The sequence below is a fragment of the Populus alba genome, chromosome 2 (assembly GCF_005239225.2).
Source record: "Populus alba chromosome 2, ASM523922v2, whole genome shotgun sequence".
Classification (NCBI taxonomy): domain Eukaryota; kingdom Viridiplantae; phylum Streptophyta; class Magnoliopsida; order Malpighiales; family Salicaceae; genus Populus; species Populus alba.
The window spans coordinates 5,376,025-5,403,684 of NC_133285.1; the positions used below are offsets into that span (position 1 = coordinate 5,376,025).

General features: G+C 35.4%; 2 protein-coding genes, 1 long non-coding RNA gene and 1 pseudogene across 3 annotated transcripts; 1 reads left to right on the forward strand and 3 right to left on the reverse strand.

The window, feature by feature from the left end:
- Nucleotides 1-1,507: 1,507 nt before the first annotated feature.
- On the reverse strand, nt 1,508-7,182 carry LOC118035730 (pumilio homolog 12). The gene is made up of 5 exons (XM_035041350.2): nt 5,858-7,182; nt 5,509-5,671; nt 3,535-3,698; nt 3,183-3,441; nt 1,508-2,523 (listed from the first exon to the last, which is right to left on the reverse strand). The coding sequence occupies exons 1-5, from the start codon at nt 6,682-6,684 to the stop codon at nt 2,401-2,403; spliced, it is 1,536 nt and encodes a 511-aa protein (XP_034897241.1). The 5' UTR covers nt 6,685-7,182; the 3' UTR covers nt 1,508-2,400.
- A 2,146-nt stretch (nt 7,183-9,328) lies between these two features.
- On the forward strand, nt 9,329-10,652 carry LOC140955269 (uncharacterized). The gene is made up of 2 exons (XR_012169208.1): nt 9,329-9,437; nt 9,523-10,652. It is a non-coding gene; the product is annotated as an uncharacterized lncRNA (long non-coding RNA).
- Nucleotides 10,653-14,289: 3,637 nt separating this feature from the next.
- On the reverse strand, nt 14,290-17,818 carry LOC118035731 (metal transporter Nramp2). The gene is made up of 4 exons (XM_035041351.2): nt 16,910-17,818; nt 16,423-16,559; nt 15,650-16,302; nt 14,290-15,010 (listed from the first exon to the last, which is right to left on the reverse strand). The coding sequence occupies exons 1-4, from the start codon at nt 17,500-17,502 to the stop codon at nt 14,786-14,788; spliced, it is 1,608 nt and encodes a 535-aa protein (XP_034897242.1). The 5' UTR covers nt 17,503-17,818; the 3' UTR covers nt 14,290-14,785.
- A 7,407-nt stretch (nt 17,819-25,225) lies between these two features.
- LOC118035732 (cytochrome P450 81Q32-like) lies at nt 25,226-26,987 on the reverse strand (annotated as a pseudogene).
- Nucleotides 26,988-27,660: the final 673 nt, after the last annotated feature.

The window sequence follows — 27,660 nt, forward strand, 5'->3', positions numbered from 1 at the left end:
TTTTTTTTTTTTTTTGTCATTAAAATAAATTCTGAAAATATTGGTTGTGGTGAGAGAATCCTCATTCATCTAAAGAACGAACGGGTCTTTCTTCTTTATCTGGGCTTAGTTTAGGGCATTTAGCCTATGGTTCTGGACCTCCGTTTGTTTTTTAGTTCTCCGCTTTCTTTTGAGGCTTTAACTTTTGTTATTAAGCCCATTGACTTTAAAAGTCCATTTAAGTCCTGCCAATCATGCTCAAGGGAAGACCATCATTCCAGCAACAGAATGAATCCCACCCTCCAAAAAGATTTTTTATGATATTTTTTTTGTATGCCAATTGTATCAATTTTTAATTTTTGACGTGTATGATTTTTTAAAACTTATCTAATCAAGTATATTTTTACACTCTTAAATTTAGGCTAATCTCTTAAACTTACAACTCATGCAATCTTACACCTAAGCTAAATTATGTTGAAGAATAAAATAAAAAAAAAATATCAAATTAAAATATTTTTCAAAGTAAAAAAAAAATAGCAATAAAGAAATAGGAATCATATTTGATAGGAAAAAAAATAAGGAAAATGAATTTGTAAAAAAATAAAATAAAAATGATCACAAACAAAACAAATATAAATCAAAAGAATGAAGATCAAATTTAAAAAATAAAAAAAAATAAAAGGGTTTTAATTAAAAAATAATTCTAATTTTATATATTATGCAAACAAAAAAAATAGTTTTCAAAGGACATGGACCGAATGTTAAAGAAAGAAATTGAAGAGGGAAGTCTGAAATTTTAAATGGAATGACACATAATTCAAGGTGGAGAAAGAAGGAAAAAAAAAAAAAAAAGAAATGGGCCTTTTAAATGTAATTATGAAAAATAGTGTTTGGTAACCGAATGACAACATGTGCATAGCCTAAAAGGTGCATGGATGTCTGCCAGCTAGCACATGCGAGACACATGCTAATTTTTTTAAAATAATATTTAATAGATACTTAAATACAAAAATACCATAGAGTCTCCTTCATGTTAACCAAAAAAATATAAAAGAAACAAAAAGCCCTAGTTTAGTGGAATTTATCTTTAGGGATAATAAAGTCATTTAATTATTTAAAAAAATCATGAAGACTAAGATGCTCCTAATGTAAGTTAAGTTATTTTTTAATTAAGTGGAAAATATGTAATTTTTTTGTGCAAAAAAATAAAAAGACTAATTTACCCCTAAATAATCTAAAAAGAACAATTATAATACAGTGAAAATACCACGTTGCCTCCTATACTTAAATCAATGATTTTTTTATTCAAGGATAATTTCACAATTACACTTTTACAGTATTCTTGATAAACAGTAATTTTGCTATTAGAATTAGGTTTTTTTGTTAGTAATTTGATATTGTCTACTTTATTTACTTTCGGTGTTAATCTAGACACATGTATAATAGTGATCCCTCCAACAAATGTGTGAATTTCATAAGCTCACGATATGACCGCAGATGAATTTGAGTTGGATACATATCTCCCATTGTTATGAACCAAAAAGCTCTCCGGTTAGCATAGGAAACCCAAGTCCTATGACAGCGATACCTTTTGGTTGCCCTTTGTCATGGGTCTATTCATTTGGAACATAGACCCGTCTCAAGCAGCCAGCAAAAGATGAGAGTTGAGACCATAGCAGAAAGGACCACAAGCAGCTATCGACACGAACAAACCGAAGAATGGACCCAGCAGGCTACATATAAACTAGCTTTCCCTCCCATTTGTGTGTCAGAGGAGAGCTCACGCCAAACACGCACTTGGGTGAGCATTTTGGCTTGGGAATGGGGAGATTCCACCCTAAGAATTAACAATGGGCATTTTTTCATTTATTATATTTTTCAACAATTTGCAAATAATTCGCCATCAGGAGAAGATATATCGCTAATGAAATCTACCTCACATCAAATAAGGAACAAACTGCACTATAAAAACATCAAACTTCCTACTTCTGAAACACCGTGAACTTAATATGCCCTTTTGCGAATGGAGAACTTTAAATGTGCAAATAGTAAAAACAGCGGGATGATCTCAAAATATACACTGTTTAACCTTCTAATTCCCTCGAGATTGTTGTAGACAATCCAGGCTAGCTAGTTCCTACTCAGTTGCAGAGTGACCACGACCTCCAAATTCATTTGTTCCAATGCTACAAGTCTACAACAGTACATCACAAAAAAAACAAGTAACATCCGAAATAACAACAAACAACAGACACCCGCAAAGCCATTCACCATGCTGAAGTGTAAGAGGGCAGTTACGAGCTCAACTGAACAACACCACTAATAATGGAGTAAAACTCGAAAAAAAAGGAAAAAAAAAAACCCAATACGGAGACTTGTAGGAAAATTGTGATTGGAATAACTCCCTCAGTCTATACATGCCTATAGGTTTAGCAGCCTCCTATTCTTGGTCAGCCAAACAAGCACCTTCTGCCCATAGATATTGCTGATCATCATTTGACTGTTCCTTTCTATCAGAGCAATTAAACCTCTTTGGACTTCACCCTGCTCTTGCAAAAATGGGAAGAGGACAACAAGTGATCAAAGCCGGCTTGATTTTGTGCTTAAAATACGCTTGATACAGTAAAAGAAAAAATAAAAGGTACTAAACCTATACTAGTCATGCATGAAGTAGGTAGTAGCAAAGTTTTGGCAAGCTTGGAAAAACTTTTCGAAAATTTTTCGAGAAGCACTGTGGCTCTTCGTATTGATGGAATATATTTCATAAAACTATTACGTGATCTAACAACCATTAAAAGGCCTATTAACTACTAATCATTGTTAAAATGACTTTCAACAAATGGAAGTTTAAAACCATCATCACCCCAATACAGAGACTGATTTTGAGTTAAGTAGTCTACCACACGAAACAAAGAACAGTACACAATCTCTGAGAAAATCAAAGATGTAACAGACTCAATTCCTCACAGAAAAATATGTCTCTCATGTTGAGAATTGACTAAAATTTATTCAGGCCAGTTCAAGTAGTTTGAGCCTGGGAAATCCAGATTGTCAATACACTCGCACTATAGAAACAATTTGATACTGATAATCTCTATTAGATATGTTGAAGAATAAAGTGATGCTTACTATCTGCACAATACACCTGGTTTGCAGTTATCCAACAAGCAGGTGAGATATATCTTGGAGTGCAATGATCTAACCTGAGATACTGATAGTGCCTTCTGGATAACAAAGTTTCCGAAAGGATCCACAAGGAGCATGGAAGCACCTGGATTGCTTAGCAACTCCAAGATTATTTGTGTGGATTGATCCTCACTTGTTGTTAACAAGCACTTCTCCACAACATTACTTCCATACTTGTTACACGAAAGAGCCGTGTAACTCCCGTCGAACTGTGCAAGGAGATTTTCTGTGATTTGTGGCATCTTTAAATCCAGAATATGTTGCACTACATAGTTTCTAGAGAAAATTATGGAAAATTACAAGAACCATATTAAGTTATATTACGCTTGAATGTGTAGTAAAGCATTGATGAGGTTTAGTAAAACAAACCCATAATGATCTTCAGCCAGGAGTAGTGCATTTGCTATGATCTCAGCTACCAGTCGATCTCTGTGTTCTCCCTCAGAGTATTCAACACATCGCTGCAGCACACAGCATCCACTCTTGTTGGTTGCAATCTCAAAGCACTTCTCTGCCACCTGTTTCAAAATATACTGCAAAAGAAAATCCACTATCAGATAATCATGAAGCCAGAATATGATTTGGTTTCAGGCAATATTTTATTTGCAGAATAGCAGCAAGTCTAGCTTGTTGAAGATAACAAGTGCATCAAACAAGAGGATTACAAGTGTTAGAGCAAAAAGTTCCAATATCCTGTAATTTTAAAGCAGATTTTGGTGATGAAATACCTATATTTCCCTATTTCACATTTTATGCAAGTCTATTGTGCAACTACGTTGAGATAGAATGCCTTGTAAAAGAAGGTGATGGACAAAAACAAGAAAGTGAGGAAAGTATGATAGAACGTTAGAGAGGAAGATAAGAGAAACATGAGGCAACAGACATAAAATAACCCATGATAAGAGAAACTTGAGACACTATGGATTCAAATGAAAAGATTTTAGAAAGCTGTGGATCCAACCACGGCAAGATCAAGTAATATTTCCATTATTACAGCCTACAAACTACCAATTTTTTTTGCAAGCTTGTTGATGTTCCCAAGCTTTACACCTTAATTCAGGTGGTGGAGATGTAATGTTTATAGCTATATCCTCCCCCCAAACTGCACACCAATGATTAGGCAAAGAAAAACACTTCACATCCAGTCTAAAAAAAGAGCTCGTAGAAAGGAAGAACCTTGCAAAGTCCCAAAAATTCAAATCCAAATCAAAGCATAGGACTCATAACATGTTGGAGTCCTGATATTCTAAAGAATGAACTATGAAGAGAGCACGGAATAAGCAAATAATTAAAGACAGGAGAAAATCAATACAAGCTATACGAAAATATGGGTTTCATTTTACAAGTTTTTATGAAATTTCTGAAAATTTTGCTAAAAAGTTTTCAATTGTTATAGCATTTAAGGGTCAAAGTTGACCCAAGAAACCCTGTGCTGATATTTTCAAACCTCAGTCAGCTATATAATTAGCTAAAGCAGCCAATCACTTTACTTCAGTAATCTCTGATATGGTGCTTACAATAGCTCACATCAGATGTTCACGACAACTCAAACAAGAGAATTTCAACTTGCAAATTGATTTGAAACTCTATTGCAAATTAAAAAAAAAGGGGGCGCAAAGTCAGAAGCAATCAGAACAGAAGCCATAAAGTTATCATAGATCCCAGCCAGATGAATAATGAGTGCAACCAGTATATATCAAGTGCAAGCAATGGCATAAACTTATACTAAACTTCTTCAATAGGAACCCAACAAAAGCCAAAGCTATGGAAGCCCACGACAACCCACAGAGAAGTTGCCAGCTATCCTTTATCGAGAAAAGTGACTAAAGTTACAATAGTGTGGGAGAAAAAAATGCAGCCCTTGTCTTCCCCATAAAAGATAAAAGATTTTCATAATCTTAAAAGAAAGATTCCACTGGAAACGGTTAAATATTCAGGATTTTAGGCTATAGCATAAATGCATATACAGAAAGGAGAATATTGCAGTAGTAATTGCACCTCTAAGAAGTTCAGGTGGATGGGGAAAACTAGAATTTGTTTGTAACCCAACTAAGTATCCATTAAGTAAAACTTAAAAGATGGAAAAATTGAATTATTCATAGATAGAAATGGGTATAAAAAAGAACTTAATCGATAAACAAAATCACTTGACAGAGACAAAATGTGAAAACAAGTAAAACAATCACCACATTGAAGGGAAGTGATGGAGCAAATTATCTAGAAACACAAATAGCAGCAGGACAAGAAATAATAACCACCCAGATTACACTATAGAGATATAACACAGGATTGCAACAAACTTTTTGTTTTTGGGGGGTGGGGGTTCAATGAATTGAAGATCACCTTATTGTCTTGAGGAGAAAAATGCTTCACAGAATGCTGGATCACATGATGACCATTGGAATCCTTTATCAATGCAACAGCACCTTGGTTTAGAGCTGATACAACTAAAGAAACTTGCAGAGGGTTTGTAATACAATTCAACAACTTCTGTACAGCCCGAGTTCTATTGCCAAAAAGAATAAATAAATCAATTCAACAGTTAATATAGTAAGAAGAAACAAACTTAGCAGCTGTATGTCAGTTTCTTTAACCAAAAACAAAAACAAAAAAAACAAAAAACAGATACCACATTCTCAATTTGTATAGAAAATAGGAGTGAATAAAATAACAGCCGAATGTATGTACATACCCATGCACATCAAGACAAATCCTCACAAGTTGAAAATCCGTTCGAGTTAGCATTCGCAAAACCCGAGTCCTCTGTTCCTCGCTGATCACCTCTACAAGCTTTTGTACAACATAATTCCCAAATGGGTCCGCTATCAACCCCCCAACATAGTCGATCACTTCGTAAAACAACATATCAATTTGTTCTCTTGTTGCACTCTCAATAAGCCTTTGTAAGAACTTACATCCGTGTTGATCCTTAGCCAATGCCACGATCTTACCACTCAAATCCTCCCAGGACACGTAATCTTGTAACCAAGGTGGCCTCCTCCCATAATTCTGGCTTTTAGACACCAAAACATTATTCATCGACCCATAATGCGATTCTCTTTGCATTACTCCTCTCCGGTTGTTAAGGTTTGGATTTTGATACGCACCACCATAAACGAAAGTATTACTCCTCAAATCAGAATTATAACCAGCCATCATTGGATTGTGAACAAAATCTTGAACCCTCGTAGCCCCGAAAGCATTTATATCATTGTTTTGGGTTGGCAAAAAACCAACCTGGCCGCTAGAGGCAAGATCATCCAAAATTTTAAAATCTACAACAGACCCATTAAAGATATTGTCATGAGAACCTGAATGTAAAGGTTGATTATCATGAGATACATTGAGTCTTAAGAAGACAGATTCAAGAGTTTCTAGGTAGGGGTTTTGAGTAGAAGTTTCAGGGCTCGCAAGGCTTTGATCGATTAAACGGGAAAAGGGAGTCTCAGGGGAAAACGGCGCCGTTCCAGCAAGAAATCTGCGGCGCTGCTGTTGCTGCTGCTGCTGGTAAGGGTCCATAATTCAGGATGAAAAGAAAAAAGAAGTGAGAAAAAGGCAGATGAGGGTTGGGAGGGTTATGGGTTAAACACAAGTTTTGAGAGGTTTGGGGGTTTAAAGGAGAGAAAATTGGTGATTTGATTGGAGAAGAAGATTGTTATGGAGGGATTTTACTGGTGTTAATAGAGTTTGTATGATAAGGGAAATATAGTTGACTGGAAGAGTTATAGATGGAGAGTGAGACTGCAAGTGTGAGAGAGGCAATTTTGCATGCTTTTTTTGGTAAGTATTCATGCAAGGAAGGAAAGAAACCTTCAAGTGTTTGAGTCCTCTTTTCTTTTCTCTTCCCTTGCCTTTTTCTTTTGTTTACGCGGCGTATGTGTTTCTTCTGCTTGTTGTGGGTGTCCAAATAGGTTAACAAAGCAGCAATTTTTTCTTACTCTTTCTTTTGCCCTCGCATGTGTATTCTGTGCCTTTATTAATATTTTTTTTTTCTTTTTTTTTTAAGGTTGTTTCTGGCCTTCTGTTTATCTGGGACCCATCGTTGAGGTTATGGGAGCTCAGGATTGTAAGACTTCGACGTACAATTTGGGTTATTAGTATTAGCGAATTAACACGGCAACAATAAATTTTAAGGAAATAAAATCTTTTATGTATGTCACAGTTTAAAGAGGAGATATTTAATTAAATATATCAATTATAATTTTATTATGATTCTGAAACGCAATAAAATTATAATTAATAATACAGTTATGATCGTTACATTAATTAAATTATTCGGTTGACACTTAAAATAAAAATAAACTACTGTTTGAATAATAAATTCTTAAGATTTTAACAAAAATCTATTCTTGAATTTACATGTTATAAAAAGATATACATTTTAACTCAAAAAATATATTTTAAAGAAAAATTTTAATAAAATCAGAATTTTCTTATGAACCAATCAATAAGTTTATACAATTTTCTTGATCGATTCATACAATTATCTTAATTGACTAACCAGTTGAGTTGGATGATAGATAGTAAAGTTTCTACCCTATCTAAATCTAATAAAAAATATATATGAGACTTATTATTTACTTTATTAATATGACATTTGATTTAGTTAATAATTTTAGGGAGCTAAAAAATTTTATATTTTTAACATAATTTGGACAATGTTTTTTCTATATAAGAACTATACCTAAAATTTTGTCTCGTTTAAAATTTTTTATAGAAAATCATAATAACCAAACTTAATAAAATCTCATATTTCATAATTATAAGTAGCCCACGAATGCAAATAAAAAAACATATATACATGAAAATAAATTTCAATTACTTAAATAATATAACATTCAAGTAATTAAAATCCAAAATATATAAATATAACTTATTTATCTATCTACGTCTACGACATCTATTGGATAATTCGGGCTTATTAATAGCATGACTAGATCCAATTTTTTATACTTGCTTAAGTAGCCTCTTCCTCTGCCATGACATCATCAAGAGTTAATCTCTTTCCAAAGATTTCAAATCTAGTGCAACAAATATTTAACTATTAAGATTCATATATGTAATTTTCATTTTCTTCGTCAATATTACAAAGCACAAAAATGGTATTTTAACCCTCCCGTAGCATAAAGCCAACCTAATATTTATAAAACATTAATTTAAAATTAAAAGATCAATATATAAAAACCAGTGTTTAACATATATTAATTACAATATATTTTACTTATGATATTTTAAAGTTGCCGGACATCTTCGGGAACATGCTCGGCATTCGGAGTAATGACTTGATGTGTAATATTCATGTGCCAAATCAAATACTTTTCATTTGTAATCACAAAATGCATGTTTATAAATATCTCATTCATTCATGCATTCCACTATGATATATAAATTTCAATGCAACTTAACCAATTATAATCATCATTTTTACCCCAACTAGTTATAGCATACAAAGCTTCACTCGTATCAATATTTGTTGGAATGTGTTGTCCGTTGCTGAATTGACACGTTACCTTATATGGAAAATGTTGCTCGACAATATCAACAAAAGCATTGATGTTTATGTATCCATCCCGATAGTGCAAATAACTAGATAAATTGCTAATCTTTCATTACCTTTAAAATAAAAGTTTATTAAATACTAAACAAATCCAATCTGGTGAAGTCAAGTTTTTTTATTTAACAAATGACTCAAAAAATACTTGGATAGCATACTGCCTATCTAGCATGCTCCAATAAAAAGCAAACTCATGCTACCCGTTGTCAAAACTCAATTTTTTATCTCTATATTTTTTATCTAAATATTCTTAAAATACTAAAAGTAAAAAAATATATGTTCTTGATGTATTTGCATCATTTTTAGTATCATTTAAAAAAAATCAAAAAGCAAAAATTTGTTTTCAACGTAAATAGCAATTAACACACATATTTGAAAATTATTGATTAATTTTTGATATTAAATCGACATTAAAGTTGCTTTTTTTAAAATATAAAAATAAAAATATATAAGAAAAGTTAAAAATAAAAATATATAAACAAGGGGACCAAAAGTGCAAGGAAAAAAAATTAAGGATTAAAGTGAATTTGATTTTTGGTCACCAAGCAAAGAAGAGACAAAAAAAATTTGCCTATAAAATGGTGAAGAAATCTCACAAGAGAGGGAGAGGGAAAAAACCACATATAATCACCAAAACACTCCCTCTCCCGTAAAAGGAAAAAACAACAACAGAAGGAAAAAAAAAAGGAGACTACCAGAAGAAACGTGCGACCAAAAGGTTGGTTGGAAAATAAAAATATATTATTTCACCAATTTCTTTTAAATAATATTATTTTGTGAAGAATTTTAATTTTTCATGTTAGTTTTTTTTATTGAAAAAACCAATTATTGGTTGGAAACCGGAAGAAACGTGCGACCACAAGACGAAATAACCGAGGAGGGGAATCGTTACCGTTTTTGGCAAGGGAGGGTAACCTTGCCAGGGTTTTGTGGAGAAATTCTGATTGGAAGTGACATGATAGTAAAAGTCAAATGAAAGGAGACTACCAGATTGTCTATAAAGACTTGGCAGCTTCCACGAGAGTTCCTTGCAACGGAAATGGATGATTGGGATCACGCAAGCAACTTTAAAGCCTAGTTGTAAGTTGCAACTAACTACAACAGTTTCCATTGCATTTCCCACAATAATCCTCACATGTTTCTAGTAATTTTGACTTATTATCAACATCGAGAATCAAAATTGTTAGTAGTGTATTTTTTTCTTTGATTCCTATATGCCTGAAAAGTTCATGTGTGCTAAACCAAACCCATTATTAGAAAGCATCAAAAAATGGTGACTGAAGTCATTAACAAAAAAACTAAGTTGTATGGCAAAAGAATTGTTCATCTATACTGATATCACTGTATATTGTAATAGTTCTTTGAGTTCTCTTCTTTTGGTCGCCAGTTCCTTCTGCTTGGTATGGTTGGGGTGGGTTATTAGAGGGTTTGGATTTTTTTAGAGCATGGGATGTGGCTCTCGGCTCATGGATTGGCGTTGGGTGCTCTGTGTTTATTGCTTGGTTCTATCAGTCTTTGCTGTTGGATGGGTTTGTGCTGATCGGTTGATTAGTTCTGTTGGTGGCTCTAGCATGACTAGTGAGGACTGGTTTGGATGGAGCTAGGGTGGGGGCTGCTTTTTCCCAGGTTTGAGAGAACACCATCATTGTGCATTTAATCCACAGCCTACTTTCACCTACGTTGGCCCTCTGTTCAACACTGGGCACTTTTCAATCTGGGGGTTGCCTTATCTTGGTGGCTTTGTATTGCTTGCTTTGCTATGTTTGTGGTCTGTGATTCTTTTTTTATTTGGTCATCAGATGCTTCATCTTCTTCTGTTTTTTCTTGCTTATGTTCTGTTCTTTGCCTGTCATTTTATTTGCTTTTTTTTGGGGTGGGAACACTTGCCTTGTCCACTAACTGTTTGATTATAAGTTTGATTATCTCTTTATCACCTCTTGCTTCGTGTCAGCTGTGTGATGTGTGAAGGACAAGCAATCCATGGAATTCGTTGGATTGGCTGTGATTGTTTTTGTGCAAGAGGTTTGATCTTTAATCTTGGTTTAGGGCGTCATTAAATTAAGATTACGCATGACCAGTGTGGTTACTGTGCTACCTTTGATTTCTATGTTTTTTGTCCTTCCATTGTTTGGGATGAGAGGCTTTCAACCAGCCATCTTTTTTTGAATGTTGGAGAGTGCACCACTGAGTTAAATGTGTCATTGCCACGTCTATGTGAATTGTCAGTGCTTTGAATCCATTAATTTGTTTTTGTTCATTATTGACACCGAGATTTTGGTTCAACCATTTCTGTCTCATAAGCTGGATTTGTGTGCATTCATTTAGGCTCGCTTGATGTTATCTACATATATATCTTCTTGAAATCTCGGTTGTTTGGTTGTCATGTCATTTTTTTTAAAAGTTGGTCATGATGCTAGCCTACGTTTAAAAAGTTAATATGGCCAATGAAGATTGCCTTGCTCATAATAAGGGTTTCTTAATGTTATGGCTTGCTTTTAGACTTAGTTGCAACAAGCATTTGTTATGAAATATAGATTAGAGACAAGCTGTGAGACTGGAAAAATGAATTGTACATATTTTTTTTGTTGTTTTTCCTTCACACAGAGACTTTTTCAAAGCTTATACTTGGTCTAGAGTCTTTTTCAAACATCACCATTCCAGCACCTCCTTTTCTGCCAATCTCCCTGATTCATTTGTTTTAGTTGGTAAACTGCAGGGAAGAAAAGCCTGCTTCTTTTTTTAGTTGGGATTAATAGAAGACTCGCTGGATATGTGTGTGCGGAATTATTGTGTCCTAGATTCTATGCTTTGGGCAGCAATCAAAGCTGTCAAGTTATATTTGTGATTTTGAAAATTTAGTGAATTGGGTCATTTTATAATCTTTTTAATCTATTTAGGATTGGGTTGAGAGATTAATGATCCTTTTTTTGTTAAAATTTTCATTGATGAAGGGATTGATCAATAGAATTGGATGATCAAGAGCCATAAACCCTTATGAATTAATTTGAGAAGCTACTTTTGAGTAAAGACATGTGGTTCTGAAATTATAATGTACAGTGTGGATAAGAGCATCATTATGAATTTTACGGGACTCTTCTACCAGTCTCATGGCTATGCAGGCATGCTTTTGATGGATATAACTGACAAAAGTGGTCAGCTAGGGAGGAGGGGTTGAGGTATGTGTTTTATACTGAAGATTGAGGTTATAAAAGAATTGTGGTGATTGAGAATTAGAAAACATGTTTTTTTTATTGCTGTCAATGCATGTTAACTTTAATGGTGCTGGGAAATGAACTTTGTTTTAAGATTAAGCTTCAGAGCATGATTATTTCATTAGTTGACTGGTAATCTAAATGAGTTAAACGTTTGCATTGAAATGAAATGAAATGTGGCTAAATCTTTGCCTACTTGCACGATACCCTTGCTATGAAAAGATCAAGGCAACAGTCATAAGGGGCAGTATAGAGGATTGTTATTGGTTAGAATTTTCTTGGCTGCACATTTAGGCTTTGGATAACTTTCATGAAGTTGCCATTCATTTGGACTAGATAATGCAGCCTTTACATATTGTTCTTTTCCTGTTAAGTGTCACCACTTTGTATATTATTGTATTCCTGTTTTCAAAGCACATATGATTGTTAAACAAATGTCATAGAAAGAGGGTGCGCGCGCGCGCTCAAAGATAAAACATTAAATTGGGAATTAAGTTATTATGTTTTTATCTTTTAAGTTTGAGCTTTAGAGGAAGCTTTTGTTTGTAGGTTTTTTTTATGTAAGGGGTGTATATATGTATAGATATATACATGTTTTGGTTGCAATAGAAAAGAAAGAATGTGTGTAGTGGTTGGACCATGCCTCTTTTTATTTTATACATTTTTAATGTGGTGGGAAACTAACTGTAAGGCTAACTGATTGTCCATATTTTTTATTGTCCAAGTTATTTTCGTTGTCATTTTTTATCATTGAGGAGCATCCTTTCTTTTGCTCATAGAACCATATATTATAGGAGCAATGTTCCTTTTTAGCATGTTATTAGGTTCAATCATAAAGAGACATGATGGGAACAGATAGTTGTTGTGGGATTGCCATCCTAAGTGAGTTTAATCGGATGATATGACTATTGCTAACAGTCAAACTTTTAAAGAATTGTTATGAGAATTGAAGGAGAAAGGGTGTTTGATAAATAATGTTGTTCGAGAATTGCTCAGGCCACAAATAGCATTGCCTTTCATCTTGATTTATCAATGGATGCAGGCTACTGCATGTTTAAGCTAAGACAAAACTTATGAGGTTTTTGTCGTTTTTGTCGATGTTTGGGGAGTTCATAACCTGCACTTTGTATTTTTGTTATGATCATTGCGTCTAACATTTTCTCATTTTTAATTTTTGAGTCAATGATGTTTTCTATCAATAACATCAAGAAATACATCTTCCATATGCATCCCTCCGTGCTCAGGTGTGTCACGTCTGGGTGCCAAAACTAAACGATGTTGTCAGGTCAGATAATTCTTTATCATGATTTTTGTCACGTAACATTTATAAGGAGATAGTTTTCAATTGCTTGTTTGTTGTCAGGTCAGATAATTTTCAATTGCTTGTTTGTTGTCCAACCTCTGTTCTTTTCTTTTCTTTTTTTGTAATTTTCGTTGCAATCTAACATTTGATTTGCTTTTTTTCTAAGGAAATCCTTATTTTTCCTTTTCTCACTTTAGTTTATTTTCTTTATTTCTAAGGAAATCCTAACCTCATTGGCACTGCTGTCCCTATGGTATTTTAATCTAGAGATTTCTGAGCTTCTCCCATATCAAAAATAAAAAGACCCGGTGTCATTGAGCCACCATGCTAGAGTAATCAATCATGATGGCATAGTTTGTTAGAGCCTGTTTGTTACTGTAATAATATAATAATGGTTGCTTTTTAAAGTGTTTTTTTATTTGAAAATATATTAAAATAATAATTTTTTTATTTTTAAAATTTATTTTTGATATTTTACATCAAAACAATTCAAAAACATTAAAAATATAATTTTAAGCAAAAAAAATAAATTTTAACAAATAATATTTTAACCATAATTAAAAAAAAAAAAAAAAAAAAAGGGTCAATCAACCAAACCCAGGTACACACGGCCTCTTTAAGCACACACTGTAAAATTGTAATGTTGCGTTCGGGGAAAACTGAATACAGCACCGACCACCTAATTTATTAGTCGTTGAGGAAGAAGCTGCTTGTGTACAATCCTTTAAACAAATTAATGAAACTCCCTTTGATTGTCCAAAACGTGGCCTCAAAGAAAGGAAGATGACATTCGTCCAAAGAGAAGGTAGAAAAGACAGAAACCACCGGCTGCATATGGCATTTTCTGGTCCAAAACAATATTTTTTTTAAATTTCACCATGATGATGTTCTTACGGAACCCCATCTGTTCTTCCACAACTGCATTAATATCAGAATATGCAACCCAGCTAAAACACAGCAATTCTCCCTCATTATAAGTTGATTTTCTCAAGTTAGTTGTGTTCAAGGTAAGAATTTTCTTAAACAGATTTGAGTTTGTATGACTGCGCATCATATGAAGCAAGGTCAAAAGAAAAGACAATAATGATTAGCAATGAAGTTCAAATCATTCTGTTGTATTGATTAGTTCCTCTCAGGAACCGACAGAGCTAGGTTGACTATCGTACAATATAAACTGTCACGTCAAAAAAATAAACGAACAAGCTCACCTAGAATTTCGTGGGGGTAAACAATGCACGCCTATCAACGTATCTTCTTGCTAAAACTGTGGTCCTTCAACCACCAAAACAGAGGAAAGAATGTTCTTGCGTGGTTGATGATAGGAACATGACCATCCGGCTTCTTTGAGCGAAATTGTTTAGGGGACCTGCTACATTGATTGCTTGACATTGTACACTTGCTTGATGTATGCACCAAGGTTAGTGATTCCAAACATAAATGTGAATTTTACTTGTTGAAAGGATCTCAATGTGTCATATTATATATCGCATGGCAGCCTCTGAATGATTGTCATTATTCTCATGGTCTGAGGTTTCTGCAAACTGCACCAACTCAATTTCCATCGCGAGTAATCCTCCCCGATAGTTCTAAGCTGAGCCCATTAGAAGGACTTGTACCGCAACGAGAAACAAGATAAATGATAAATGATACATATGCAACCGTGCCACTTCCGATCAGAAAGCCGAAGAGCAAGCCCTTAACTTCAGATATAAAGAAATCAATCAAAAGATACCCATTGATCAGGATAACCAGGACAGCAATAGTCCACGCCAGTCTCTACAATATAAATGAGCAGAGCATTAGATACAGAAAAAATGATGCAAAAGTTTATATCAATTGGGAATCATCTTTTATATAGAAGATGATTGATCTCATTTATACTCATTTTCAGACACACAAAATAAAAATTTGCTGAAAGCACAGAGGTGCTAGTAAACAATTGAAAGGTCGTTTGCAGCTTGAGAAGATTATAAGAAGTCTTAAACTACATGAAATGATAGATTTGTCATGGCCGGCAATCTAAATGCTAGAACTACATTGCAGATAGAGGAGAAAATATGAAAAATTGGTTTCTTAATTTATGAAGTTAATGCATAGTCGCTAGACTAACAGATCTTCTTGCTGATTTGTTTTTCTATTTACATAGAGGGACTTTGCATTTTGTGCAAATGGAAGCCCTTGGCAATATATTCCGCAAATCAAACTGCAGATGCAATACTATAACTGTTAAAATGGTATTGAAAAACCAATTTATAGGAACCAAGACCTCTGTAGCCTGATGTTCTGGCATTAAGAACAACAGGTATTGAACATGGAGCTTTTCTGGTTCTATTTCAACCGTGACAGCTTCCAATGTATCACACATGACAGCACAGAAAACAAAAGACTTACTAGAAATGTGAGTCAACAGTTTACCTCAAGAACAGGCCCGATTTTAAATACCCCCATGACCTGCTCCTTGGCTACCAAGGTCAGAAGAGGGATAAGTGCGAAAGGAATCTGCATCGACTGGAGCACATTGAGCCACTCATTCAGAACATCCAATGAAGCTTCAGATGTGTTGAAAATGATAGCAACAATAATAGTTGGGATAATAGCAAAACTCCGTGTTATCAAAGCCCTCATCCATTTCTTTAAACGCAGGTTGAGAAAACCTCCCATGATAAATTGCCCAGCATAGGTGCCAGTTATTGTACTACTTTGTCCAGCAGCCAACAAGCCAATACCCCAGATATAAAGAATTGGAAAGAGTCCTCCACCGTACTTCTCCTCGAGATACTGCCCTGCATTAACTAGTCCTATACTACTGGCTTGTGGAGTACCATAAAACCCCTTAGCAAACACGGTTGTAACGAACAAATTTATCATAAAAGAGACAAAAAGAGCTACCGAGGACTCAATTGAATAGTAAGTCAGGGCCTCTTGCACCCGAGCTTTGTTCTGAGGATCGATCTTTCTAGACTGTACCAAAGCAGAGTGTAAGAACACATTGTGCGGCATTATGACACAACCCACCACACCCACAGCTTGTCGAATTGTCTTTGAACCAAGTCTTGGAATTAAAATACCTACAAGAAGGATCATAATCAATCAGAAGAATGGGTGCAGCCAGTGAATATATTCACAGAATCAAAATCCAAACACTGAACAGCAGAGTGTTCACTTCCTCTACCAAATAAGATTCTTACCCTTTAAAAGTTCTTTTCCACTTGGCTTGGTATCACCACACATCCAGGCAAATGATAAAGCCATTGTCGCAATCAGAACCGCAAAAACACCTTCTAACTTCCTTACTCCATAATTCTCGAGAAATAAAAACATGAAACTGTCCACACAAAAAAGATAACAAAAAAACCCCAGTCAATAAAACAAATCATCAAACAAGGGCAAATATTAACTACTATCTTCCAGAACTAAAAATAAAAAAGAGCGTTAGAGAATTATCCAAAAAGAAAAGAATGACAATCGACGAGCAATGTTGACTTGATGCCCAACTTCACAACGAAGACAATGTAACTCGACCCGAAATTATCAATTTATTTCAAACCAAATTCTATAAAACCTGTCAAAATCATAAAAAAAACATGGAAAAGAAAACAATAGGATTTGGATTCAAGAGTAAATCCAGCAAAAACCAAAAATTATAAACCACAAACAATTCAATACAGCACATACCAATCCGATGCCGTAATTAGAACTCCGGCCCAAAGAGGCAAGAACCCATTACTCAAAATCTGAATAGCAATAGCACTCCCAATAACCTCCTGTATATCAGCGCCAATAAGTGCCACCTCCGCCATAAACCACAAAATATACCTAGCCCAATTCGAATACTCATCTCTACACAACTCCGCCAAGTGCCGCCCCGTCGCGACCCCAACACGAGCTGACAACATCTGGATCAACAACCCCATGACTGTTGCCCACAGTAAGAGCCATAACAACGAGTACCCAGCAATCGCCCCTGCCTGAAGATCCCCTTCTAAATTCCCTGGATCTAAAAACGCTATGCTCATTAAGAACCCCGGTCCTGTGAATAGCCAGAGTTTTCTCCATGAGAATGGTCGGACATAATCAACGGCGTCTATTGAGTCTGGTCCTTCCACGTCAACGATCACGATTTTCTCTCGCGCTTCGAATGCTACTTCATCGGAATAGTCCTCGCTTTGTAACGATTGAGATTGTGATGAGGATGATAACGGCAACAGACGGTTTGATTCCTCGTCTTTTTCGTCTTTAGAATCCTCTCCTCCAGATGGCGAACTCATTTTTTGAAATTTCGTTTTAAATTAGAATATCCCGTTGTGGAGTGGAGTGGAGAGGCGCAGACAGGGGTGACCTTAATCTCCGATATGGTGAAGTCCGATGTGAATTTGTTAGGATGGTGGATTTATGATTTAATGTGGTATTGGCCGATCTCACGACAAACTCTGAAATATTTCATATGATGATCAAAGTCAAAAGGCTCGAGATAGTTTGAAACGATGGTTATTACAGAGTAGGTTTCATGTAATAGATGATTATTGCAGTAGGGTATTATATAGCCAATCATGTATTGACGCGCGAGGCTTTCTTTACCGAACTTTGAAGAAACAAGAAATTATAACTTTGAAATTGCTCTGACAGCATAAATCTGTTCTCTGTTAGTTTATTTTTATTATTTTACACTTGGTTTATTTATTATTATTATTTTATTTTATTTTTAATGGCTTCATAATAGCATTCATTTTCTCTAGTAAAATTAGTCAAATTATGATGTTGTCTTTTTACATATTTGTGTAAAAAAGATTTTAAAAAAAACCAGCAAATTTTAACTCATGCATTTTTTATATGCATTTTATATTTTACTTTTACTGGATTTACAATAGCTTTCATTTCATTTGGAAAAACCTTGATGTTGCCTATTCATGTGTGAAAAAATCCATTTTCAAAAATCAATAACTCTTAACTCATGCATTTTTTTTACTTTATTGTGATTTTATTAATTTTTATTGGCTTCAAGATAATGTTATTATCATTTTATAAAACTTTGTAATCACCTCTTTTTCATACATTTATGTGTAAATATTTATTTTTTAAATAAAAATAAAAATTGTGCCGACAAGTCTCCTCTTTTTATACTTACAAGGAATTAAAATATGCAATGTGATTCGATCAGTAAGGCTAGGCTAAAGGAGTTCTGAGACTATACATGTGTGTTCTTTGCATCTATTTTTACTCAATATATATATATATATATGTTAACAGAAAGAAGGACAATATTGAGCGCCATTCTTTTTCCTCATGGAAGGAATTCATGCAATCCAGCACAGCAAGCTATCAATGCGAGACAAGGCATATGCTGACTTCTCATTGTCTTCAAAAAAGCAACGATGAACATCTCATGGCTGAAGCATCTCAGCTCATGGCCATTGACCTGAGCTAATGAAGGTAACATGCGTGGAAGCAGGTGATGCTTGAGGTACTTTTTGTAGATTTCTTGCTTTTATTGCCGCATGGTAGCCAATTCCCTGTCGTTTAATTTTGATTTAAAAAACAAAAAAGGAGTCGTAAATACCAATGAATTGAAGGAACAATCCTTCAGCAGTCTATAACACAACGAAATAAACAGCTTTAGTTTTTGATGGTCATCATACAAGTGAAGAAGTACCAAACAGAGAATAACGGGAAGAAGAGACTAACTATGGATCCGGATGGTACACACATTTGATTCCCACATTATCATCTAAAATAAAATCAAATCGTATGGACCCCAATTGGCCTTAAATGACAGGTTTGTGTCCAAGGACATGAACTATCCTGGATGCTTTGATGCAGGGCTAAACTATTTTTTATATGATGTGCATCATGGAAATTATAATCCATCTCATAAAGCTAAATCTAATATGCAAGAGGGTGCAGATGGTCCAATGACAAGAGCGAGAGCAAAACAACTACAACGGGCCATGACGAATCAAATTGCAATGATTAAAGCTGCGTCGGAGTTAAAAATTAGCAATCAGTTTGAAATTGGTTCAAGGGTGCTTATTTGCCTACAATTGGAACTTGGAGAAGGGAAAAGCCCTTAATGGTTCTTTTCATGCTGAGTTACTTGTATTTGGATTGATAATGCAAGTGAAGGAATTGATGTTGTTTACGGTCAGAACAGTAGATGGATTTGAACCTGAATTTGAAGTCATCCAATGCATGTGAAAGCAAGATTTATGTAGGTAAAATTCAAGTTCAGAACGTGATCTTTCTAGATTGTCCAACCATGATTGCATTGGATTTTTATGTCAAAAGTTATGGCTGTTTTAAGTTTGGTCTGCTTATGTTTTAAAAATGTCAAAAAAAACGTGTGTTAGTTAAATTTGTCTACTTACTTTATTAAAAGTCTAGTTTTTAGGCTTAACTTCTGTCATGTTGAATTCACCTAACTTTGGAGGGATGTTCCAAAGATAAATATGTATCGGAATATGTAATAAACACTTTTGGGCCAAGATTTGAAACTTAATTCAGAGAATTAAGAGTTGTTCTTCCAAATTCGTTTTGTGAAGAACCCTACCTGACTTATCACTCTTCAATCACAAAGAGTGTGGCGTCGAAATCCTAGATTGATCTTTGTGGCGTCCAGATCAACTTTTCAAAGTATCATTCTAGTCTATCCTCCATCTTATTTACCTTAAATCACTACAATCCAGCCTAAATACCAAAAGAAAGACAACACAACCAGACCCATCCTTCATCCATTTTCGTTAGAATCATTGTTGCCGATTTTCAAATCATTCACAACACATCATCTGGTATTAAAGCATCAGTTGCGATCTAAGACAGGAGCCAAAAACAACAAGAAGAAAAAGAAAGGTTTGCTGGAATTGAGGTTAATAGACTTAACTATGGCTGGAGATAAAGAATATTTGCCAAGAGGGTTAAGTTTGGAACAGGCACAGGTTATGGGCTTACAACGATCTCATGCTGAGATTCAGGATGAGATGACTGGAATTCGTGAACAGTTGAATACCATTATGCAAAGGATGCAAAGAAATAATTTGCAACCCTAACCGAGGCAAGCACTTAGGGTTCCACGAAATGATATTATAGAAGCTGACGAAGATCCAAATGGGGATGATAAGGCTGATGATAGGGTCAGACCAAGAAGGCAAAGTTATAATCCTTCTAATGGTCTCAAACTTAAGATTCCACCGTTTAGAGGAAGTAGTTCACCCAAGGAATACTTGGAGTGGATTCAGAAGGTTGAAAAGGTGTTTGAATGGTATGAATATTCTAAAGAAAGGAAGTGCAAGGTGGTAGCACTTGAGTTTACAGATTATGCTCTTTTATGGTGGAAAAACATAAAGATTCAGAGGAGAAGGGATAGAAAGGAGGAGATTACAACATGGGCAACTATGAAAAGAGTGATGAAGAAGAGATTTGTTCCTGATTACTATAAACAGGAGCTATACATCAGACTTCAGACTTTGCGACAAGGATCTTTGAGTGTGAAAGAGTTTGAGCTGCTGCTGATTCGATATGAATTGATGGAACCTCAAGAGCAAACAATAGCTAGATTTCTTGAAGGGTTGAGGAAGGATATAGCTAATGTTGTTGAGTTACAACCGTACATCTTCCTTGAGAAAGTTATAAAGCTTGCAACCCAAGTAGAGAGGCAACAGAGACGAGGAGGTGTCCGAACTATTGTAACTACGTCAAGCGCGACAAGGGCTGTTTCTACGTCTACACGAACATGGAGCACACCTAAACGAGATGAGAAGGTGGAGTTTACCAAGAGGAATACCAGTTCTGATTCTTTAAAGGGAAAGGAGAAGGTGACAGAACCTTAACATCCTAGGAGGTCTCGGGACATCAAGTGCTTGGGACATGGGCATATTGCTTCAGAATGTCTAAATAAAAGGGTAATGATTTTGAATAGGGATCATGGAGAGCTGATCAGTGGAGATGAGGTTGAAACTAAAGATGAAGATGAGGTACAAGTGGTTGAACAAGAAGAGGATTTCAAACCAATGAAGGGAGATTTGTTGGTTGTTCAACGGGTTCTGAATGCACAAATTGACGTTAGTGATGAGCAACACGAGAACATCTTTCATACTCGATGTAAGATTCGAGATAAGGTGTGTGGGATGATCATTGATAATGGAAGTTGCACTAATGTTGCGTCAACTACCTTAGTGGAAAAATTGGGTTTAAATACCCTTCCACATCCTAGACCCTATAGTTTGCGATGGCTGAAGAGAATGGGGAGATTCGGGTGACAAAGCAAGTTCGTGTACCTTTTTCCATTAAAACCTATCACGACGAGGTTTTGTGTGACGTTGCGCCAATGTCAGCTAGCCATTTGTTGCTGGGTCGTCCATGGCAGTTTGATAAGGATGTGACCTACAATAGACAAAAGAAAACTTATTCTTTTATGCTGAATGGAAAGAAGGTGAACTTGTTACCACTGAGTTCTTAACAGGTTAAAGAGGATCAGTTACGAAGCCAACGAAAGGAGGTGACATCACATAAGGGGCTGTTGGTAGCCAAAAAAGGAGACATCAAACAAGCATTAGCCACGACAGGGATTGTTTTCATGGTTTTGCCAAAGCAACTACTACAAGTAGAAGGATTGGACTTACCAAGACAGATTAAGGAATTACTTGAAGAATTTAAAGATGTGTTTCCAGATGAATTACCTAAAGGGTTACCACCTATTTGTGGTATTAAGCATCAAATTGATTTGGTGCCGGGAGCTTCTCTTCCTGATAAACCAGCATACAGATGTAATTCAGAGGAAGCGAAAGAGATTCAAAGGAAGGTCAGTGAGCTCTTAGAGAAGGGCTATGTGCGAGAATCACTTAGTCCATGTTCTATACCTACTTTGCTGGTACCGAAGAAAGATGGTACCATGAGGATGTGTATGGACAGCCGTGCTATCAACAAAATAACAGTTAAGTATCGATTTCCTATACCCAGACTTGATGATTTGCTTGAAGAGTTGCATGGTGTTGTATTGTTTTCTAAAGTCGATTTTCAAATCGTACTTGGATTACCAAGAACACAACGTGGGAAGGATTCAATAATGGTGGTGGTTGATCGATTCTCCAAAATGTCCCATTTCATTCCTTGTAACAAAACTGACGATGCAGTATATGTTGTTGATTTGTTCTTTCAAGAGATTGTTCCTTTGCATGGAGTTCCTAAAAGCATTGTCTCTGATCGTGATACAAAGTTCTTAAGCCATTTTTGGAAGACTCTTTGGAGGAAACTTGGAACGAAGTTACTTTTCAGTACGGCATGTCATCCACAAACTGATGGACAAACTGAGGTAGTAAACCGAACTTTATCTTCTTTGTTACGAGCTGTTATACATAAGAATTTGAAGAGCTTGGATACTTGTTTGCCTATTGTGGAGTTTGCATATGATCGTATGCATAGGGCAACAAAATTTTCACCATTTAAGGTTGTGTATGGCTTTAATCCTTGTGTTCCTATTGATCTTGTTCATATTCCAACTGATGAGAGGACATCTATGGATGGAATTAGAAAGGCAGAATTGATGAAGAAACTACATGAGCAGGTTTGACTACATATTGAGGAAAAAACAACAAAGTATGCTAAACAAGGTAACAAGGGGCGAAAGATGGTCAGGTTTGAACCGGAGATCTTGTTTGGATTCATATTAGTAAGGGCAGATTTCCAAGCAAACGTAAGTCCAAGTTGATGCCAAGAGCTGATGGTCCATTTCGGATTATAGAGAAGGTGAATGACAATGCGTATAAGGTAGATCTTCCTGGTGATTACAACGTATTAGCTACTTTTAATGTGAAAGACTTGACTCCATACTTGGATGATGATGGCGATTCTGATTTGAGGATAAATCATTATCAACCCGGGGCTGATGATGTGCATCATAGGAATTATAATCCATCTCGTAAAGCTGAATCTAATATACAAGAGGGTGTAGATGGTCCAATGACAAGAGCGAGAGCAAAACAACTACAACGGGCCATAACAAATCAAATTGCAATGATTAAAACTGCGTCGGAGTTAAAAATTAGCAATCAGTTTGAAATTGGTTCAGGGGTGCTTATTTGCCTACAATTGGAACTTGGAGAAGAGAAAAGCCCTTAATGGTTCTTTTCATGCTGAGCTACTTGTATTTGGATTGATAATGCAAGTGAAGGAATTGATGTTGTTTACGGTCAGAACAGTAGATGGATTTGAACCCGAATTTGAAGTCATCCAATGCATGTGAAAGCAAGATTTATGTAGGTAAAATTCAAGTTCAGAACGTGATCTTTCTAGATTGTCCAACCATGATTGCATTGGACTTTTGTGTCAAAAGTTATGGCTTTTTTAAATTTGATCTGCTTGTGTTTTAGAAATGTAAAAAAAAACATGTGTTAGTTAAATTTGTCTACTTACTTTATTAAAAGTCTAGTTTTTAGGCTTAACTTCTGTCATGTTGAATTCACCTAACTTTGGAGGGATATTCCAAAGATAAATATGTATCGGAATATGTAATAAACACTTTTGGGCCAAGATTTGAAACTTAATTCAGAGAATTAAGAGTTGTTCTTCCAAATTCGTTTTGTGAAGAACCTAGATTGATCTTTGTGGCGTCCAGATCGACTTATCAAAGTATCATTCTAGTCTATCCTCCATCTTATTTACCTTAAATCACTACAATCCAGCCTAAATACCCAAAGAAAGACAACACAACCAGACCCATCCTTCATCTATTTTCGTTAGAATCATTGTTGCCGATTTTCAAATCATTCACGGCACATCATTATATAACGTGAAAAATGATAAAAATATATACATTAAAACTAAAAAAAGTTAAATTTGACCATTGTATATTTATCAAAGTAGATGAGAGAAATAAAAGAGGAAGAAAGAATCACCAATAATAAACCAATAATATTTTGACAACAGAGCCACTCCTAACAGAAAATACTATTAATTTTTTTACTCTTGGAGTTTTTTGATTATTTTATTGTTTATTAAAATATTAAATAGAAAAAAATATTCTCAAACAAATTAACACATGATGTAAAAATACCAAATATCCCTAATTAAAAGAAAATCAATTTTATTTTTTAACCATCACTCCATTATTTTAATGATTTAATGAATAGTAAAGAGTGTCTATCTCTACAGTAGAATCAACTTCCATTTTGGAATGTTTTTTTATTAGCACACGCCAAGTACATGATCTAGGTATAGGCTAAAAGAGTCTTCCGATGCACCAGCGTGACATTGCATATCGCCACCAAGAGCCAGCCGGAAGGCGACAACAATAAGAGAAGGCCTAATTTCATTGACAAAACATCACATAATATTTGGTCGTACACATTGCTTGCTGTACACATCCAGAATGGGTAAGAAACAGGCTTAGAGACATGAGACATGATGTACGATAGAATTACTCGTGCGATCCAGGACTAAAATCAAAGGCAGCCATCGTGTTTTATCATCCTCCTTTCTCTACGATGCATGTGCATAAAGCAATTTATCTTTAATAACATGGGCATGCTTGCCCAGACTTAACGGGCAATTTAGAATTTGTTAGTCAGTATGATCATAATTATTTTTCAAATAATTTTCTGTTAATAATTTTTTTTATTTTTTTAAATTATTTTTGATATTAATACATTAAAATAATTTAAAAAAACTAAAAATATATTAACTTAAAATTAATAAAAAAATAAAAATATTTTTAAAACACAAAAACAAATAAAACTTTATATTTTTCATTCGCACAGCAAACATGTGGCTAGACTGCCATCTTCGTGTCAAATAGGAGTCATGGCAGAATGTGTGTGTATTTTAATTATTTTTTAAAAGTGTTTTTTTATTTAAAAATATATTAGAATAATTATTTTTTTTAATTTTGACATTAGCTTATCAAAAACCAATGAAAAATTTTAATTTAATATTTTTTAAATAAAATATACTTAAAAAATTAAAACACACAAAGTTATCATACACTTAAATAAATACCCTGAATACTTACTGGGAAAAAAGTTCGAGCATGCTTGGGCGTGGCCGACATATGGCTTTCAATGGCTGGGCCTTCGCCATGGTGAAACCAGGCCTCTCAGTCATATCCACCAATTTATCATCCACTCTCTGCCACTCAAAACACTGAATCAGCGCCCCCAATGCCAACCCCACCATTCTCAAGGCCAAGCCTTCTCCAGGACAGCTCCTCCTGCCATGCCCAAAAGGCATCAGCCTAAACCCATCTCTTGCCCCCTCCAGGCCATGAAATCTCTCGGGCCTGAATTTCCTTGGGTCCAACCAGATTTTAGGGTCATTTTGTATGGCCCACATGTTCACAAATAGCATAGTGCCACGTGGAATGCGGAAACCTCCAACCAGGCATTCCTCTGATGATTCATGAGGCACTAGCAGTGGAGCTGGTGGTGGTGGGTACATCCTTAGTGTTTCATTTATGATGCTTCGGAGGTAAGGAAGCAGGGCAATATCGGCTTCATCAATTAGACGATCAGGTCCGATATGCTCGTCGATTTCTTTTTGAGCCTTCAGGAGGACCTCCGAATGGTTGAGCAGGAGTGAAAGTGCCCATTCCATTATACCAGATGAAGTGTCTGTTCCTGCAAATAGGAGCACCTGCACTCGGAAACAAGATATTGTGATGACCAGTAGTAGTTAGAGACTCGACAAAAGTACTTATTGTCTCATTGCCCTGTTGATGAGAACGTTATGTAAATCTAGCAAATGATTACAGATCTTACCAGCATAAGCCTTTGATAATATCATCCGTGTAATACTCAGGTTCGGTTTCTTGCAATGAAAGCAGAACCTGAATCATGGTCCTTTTCCTTTCACCGCAACAATCACTCTCCAAAAGTACTCTCCTTTGTTCTTCAATCAAGCACTGCATGAAACTGTCCCTCTTCACCCGGCACTCTATCAATCTCTTCTCCATCTTCTTTGATCTAATCCAGGGTACGTAGTCTCCGATTATGGTTTGGTCAATTAGCGTATACATCTCAGCATGAATCGCACGAAACCTTTGTGCTTGTTCCACATCAGAAACATCGTCTCCATAATACCTCTTTCCAGCTATCTTCCGCATGATGATGTTCAGAGTCAGTTCGAGGAATGCTTTCTTCATATCCACCACCTGGTTCTGATTACGAAAGAGCCCGACGACCATCCATTTTACCTCCTCTAGGTGTGTGGCAGAGTGCATCTGGAGGCGATATGCAGATAAGAGTTCAATAGACACGATCTTTCTAAGGTTTCGCCAGTGGTCACCGTAGGATGCCCAAAAAAGGTTTGTACAGTTGTAACCAAGGTGTTTTCCAATGAGTAGACGAGGGCGGTTAGCGAAGACAACATCGTTTTTGGTAAAGCATTCTTCAGCTATTGAGGGGGATGAGACAACAAGGACTCGACGGGATCCGAGTCGTAGCAAGACAACGAGGCCATATCGATTGGATATATTGGACAGGGTCCTGTAAATTGGCTTCTTAAACAGGTAGAGATGGCCAATGATCGGGAGTTAAAGGAATGGACTAGGCGGGAGGTTTTGGATCTTGTCCAGGAGGTGTCTTGTGATCATATACAGTGCTAAAAAAACAGGAAAATAGAGAAATAGTGTCGCCATGATCACTTTGCCAATGGCGAATCTCCTTGTCGTTCGAAGGAGTGTTACGTTAACCCCTGTGCCTTGATGAAGCTATCTGTGGATTATAAAAGAAACACAGTTGAAGCTTGTTAAAGTATATATATACCTTTGATTAATAAAGTGTTTGGAAACGCGGTGTAAATTGTGTTTATAAATAATTTGAAATTTTTTTTTATTAAAATTTAATGTTATTTGTATTTTTTAGATCGTTTTGATGTGTTGATGTCAAAAATAATTTTTAAAAAATAAAAAAATATCATTAACATGCATCTCAATATGAAAAATTATTTAAAAAACAATCATCATTATATTACCCAATACGCTATAAGAGGGTGTCTGGGAGTGTGGTAGCTGTTGCTTTTCAAATAGTTTTTCGTGCCGAAAAGCATGCTAATAATGTTTTTTTTATTTTTAAAAAATTATTTTTGATATCAGCACATCAAAACGATCCAAAAAATACAAATTGCATTCAATTTTAACAAAAAAAAATTCAAAATTTATCAAAAAAAACAGGTTGAAACTTAGCCCCAAACGGGCTCTAAATCTTTTAAAGAAGCAATCATGCTAGCTCGACCTTTGTTGGATTAATCTCTAAATTTTGAAACACGGCCGTGAATATCAAGCAGAAAATGGCCATAGGACCAAATAAATTGAGTAGCCATCAATTCATATCGGCCTGGCTTTTTTGCTCTGCATATGTTCTGAATGAGGAATCAGCAACAGAACCGAAAAGAAAATAGGAAGAAGATTGTCGTGGCTCAAAAAAGACCAGTAATAAAGAACATGT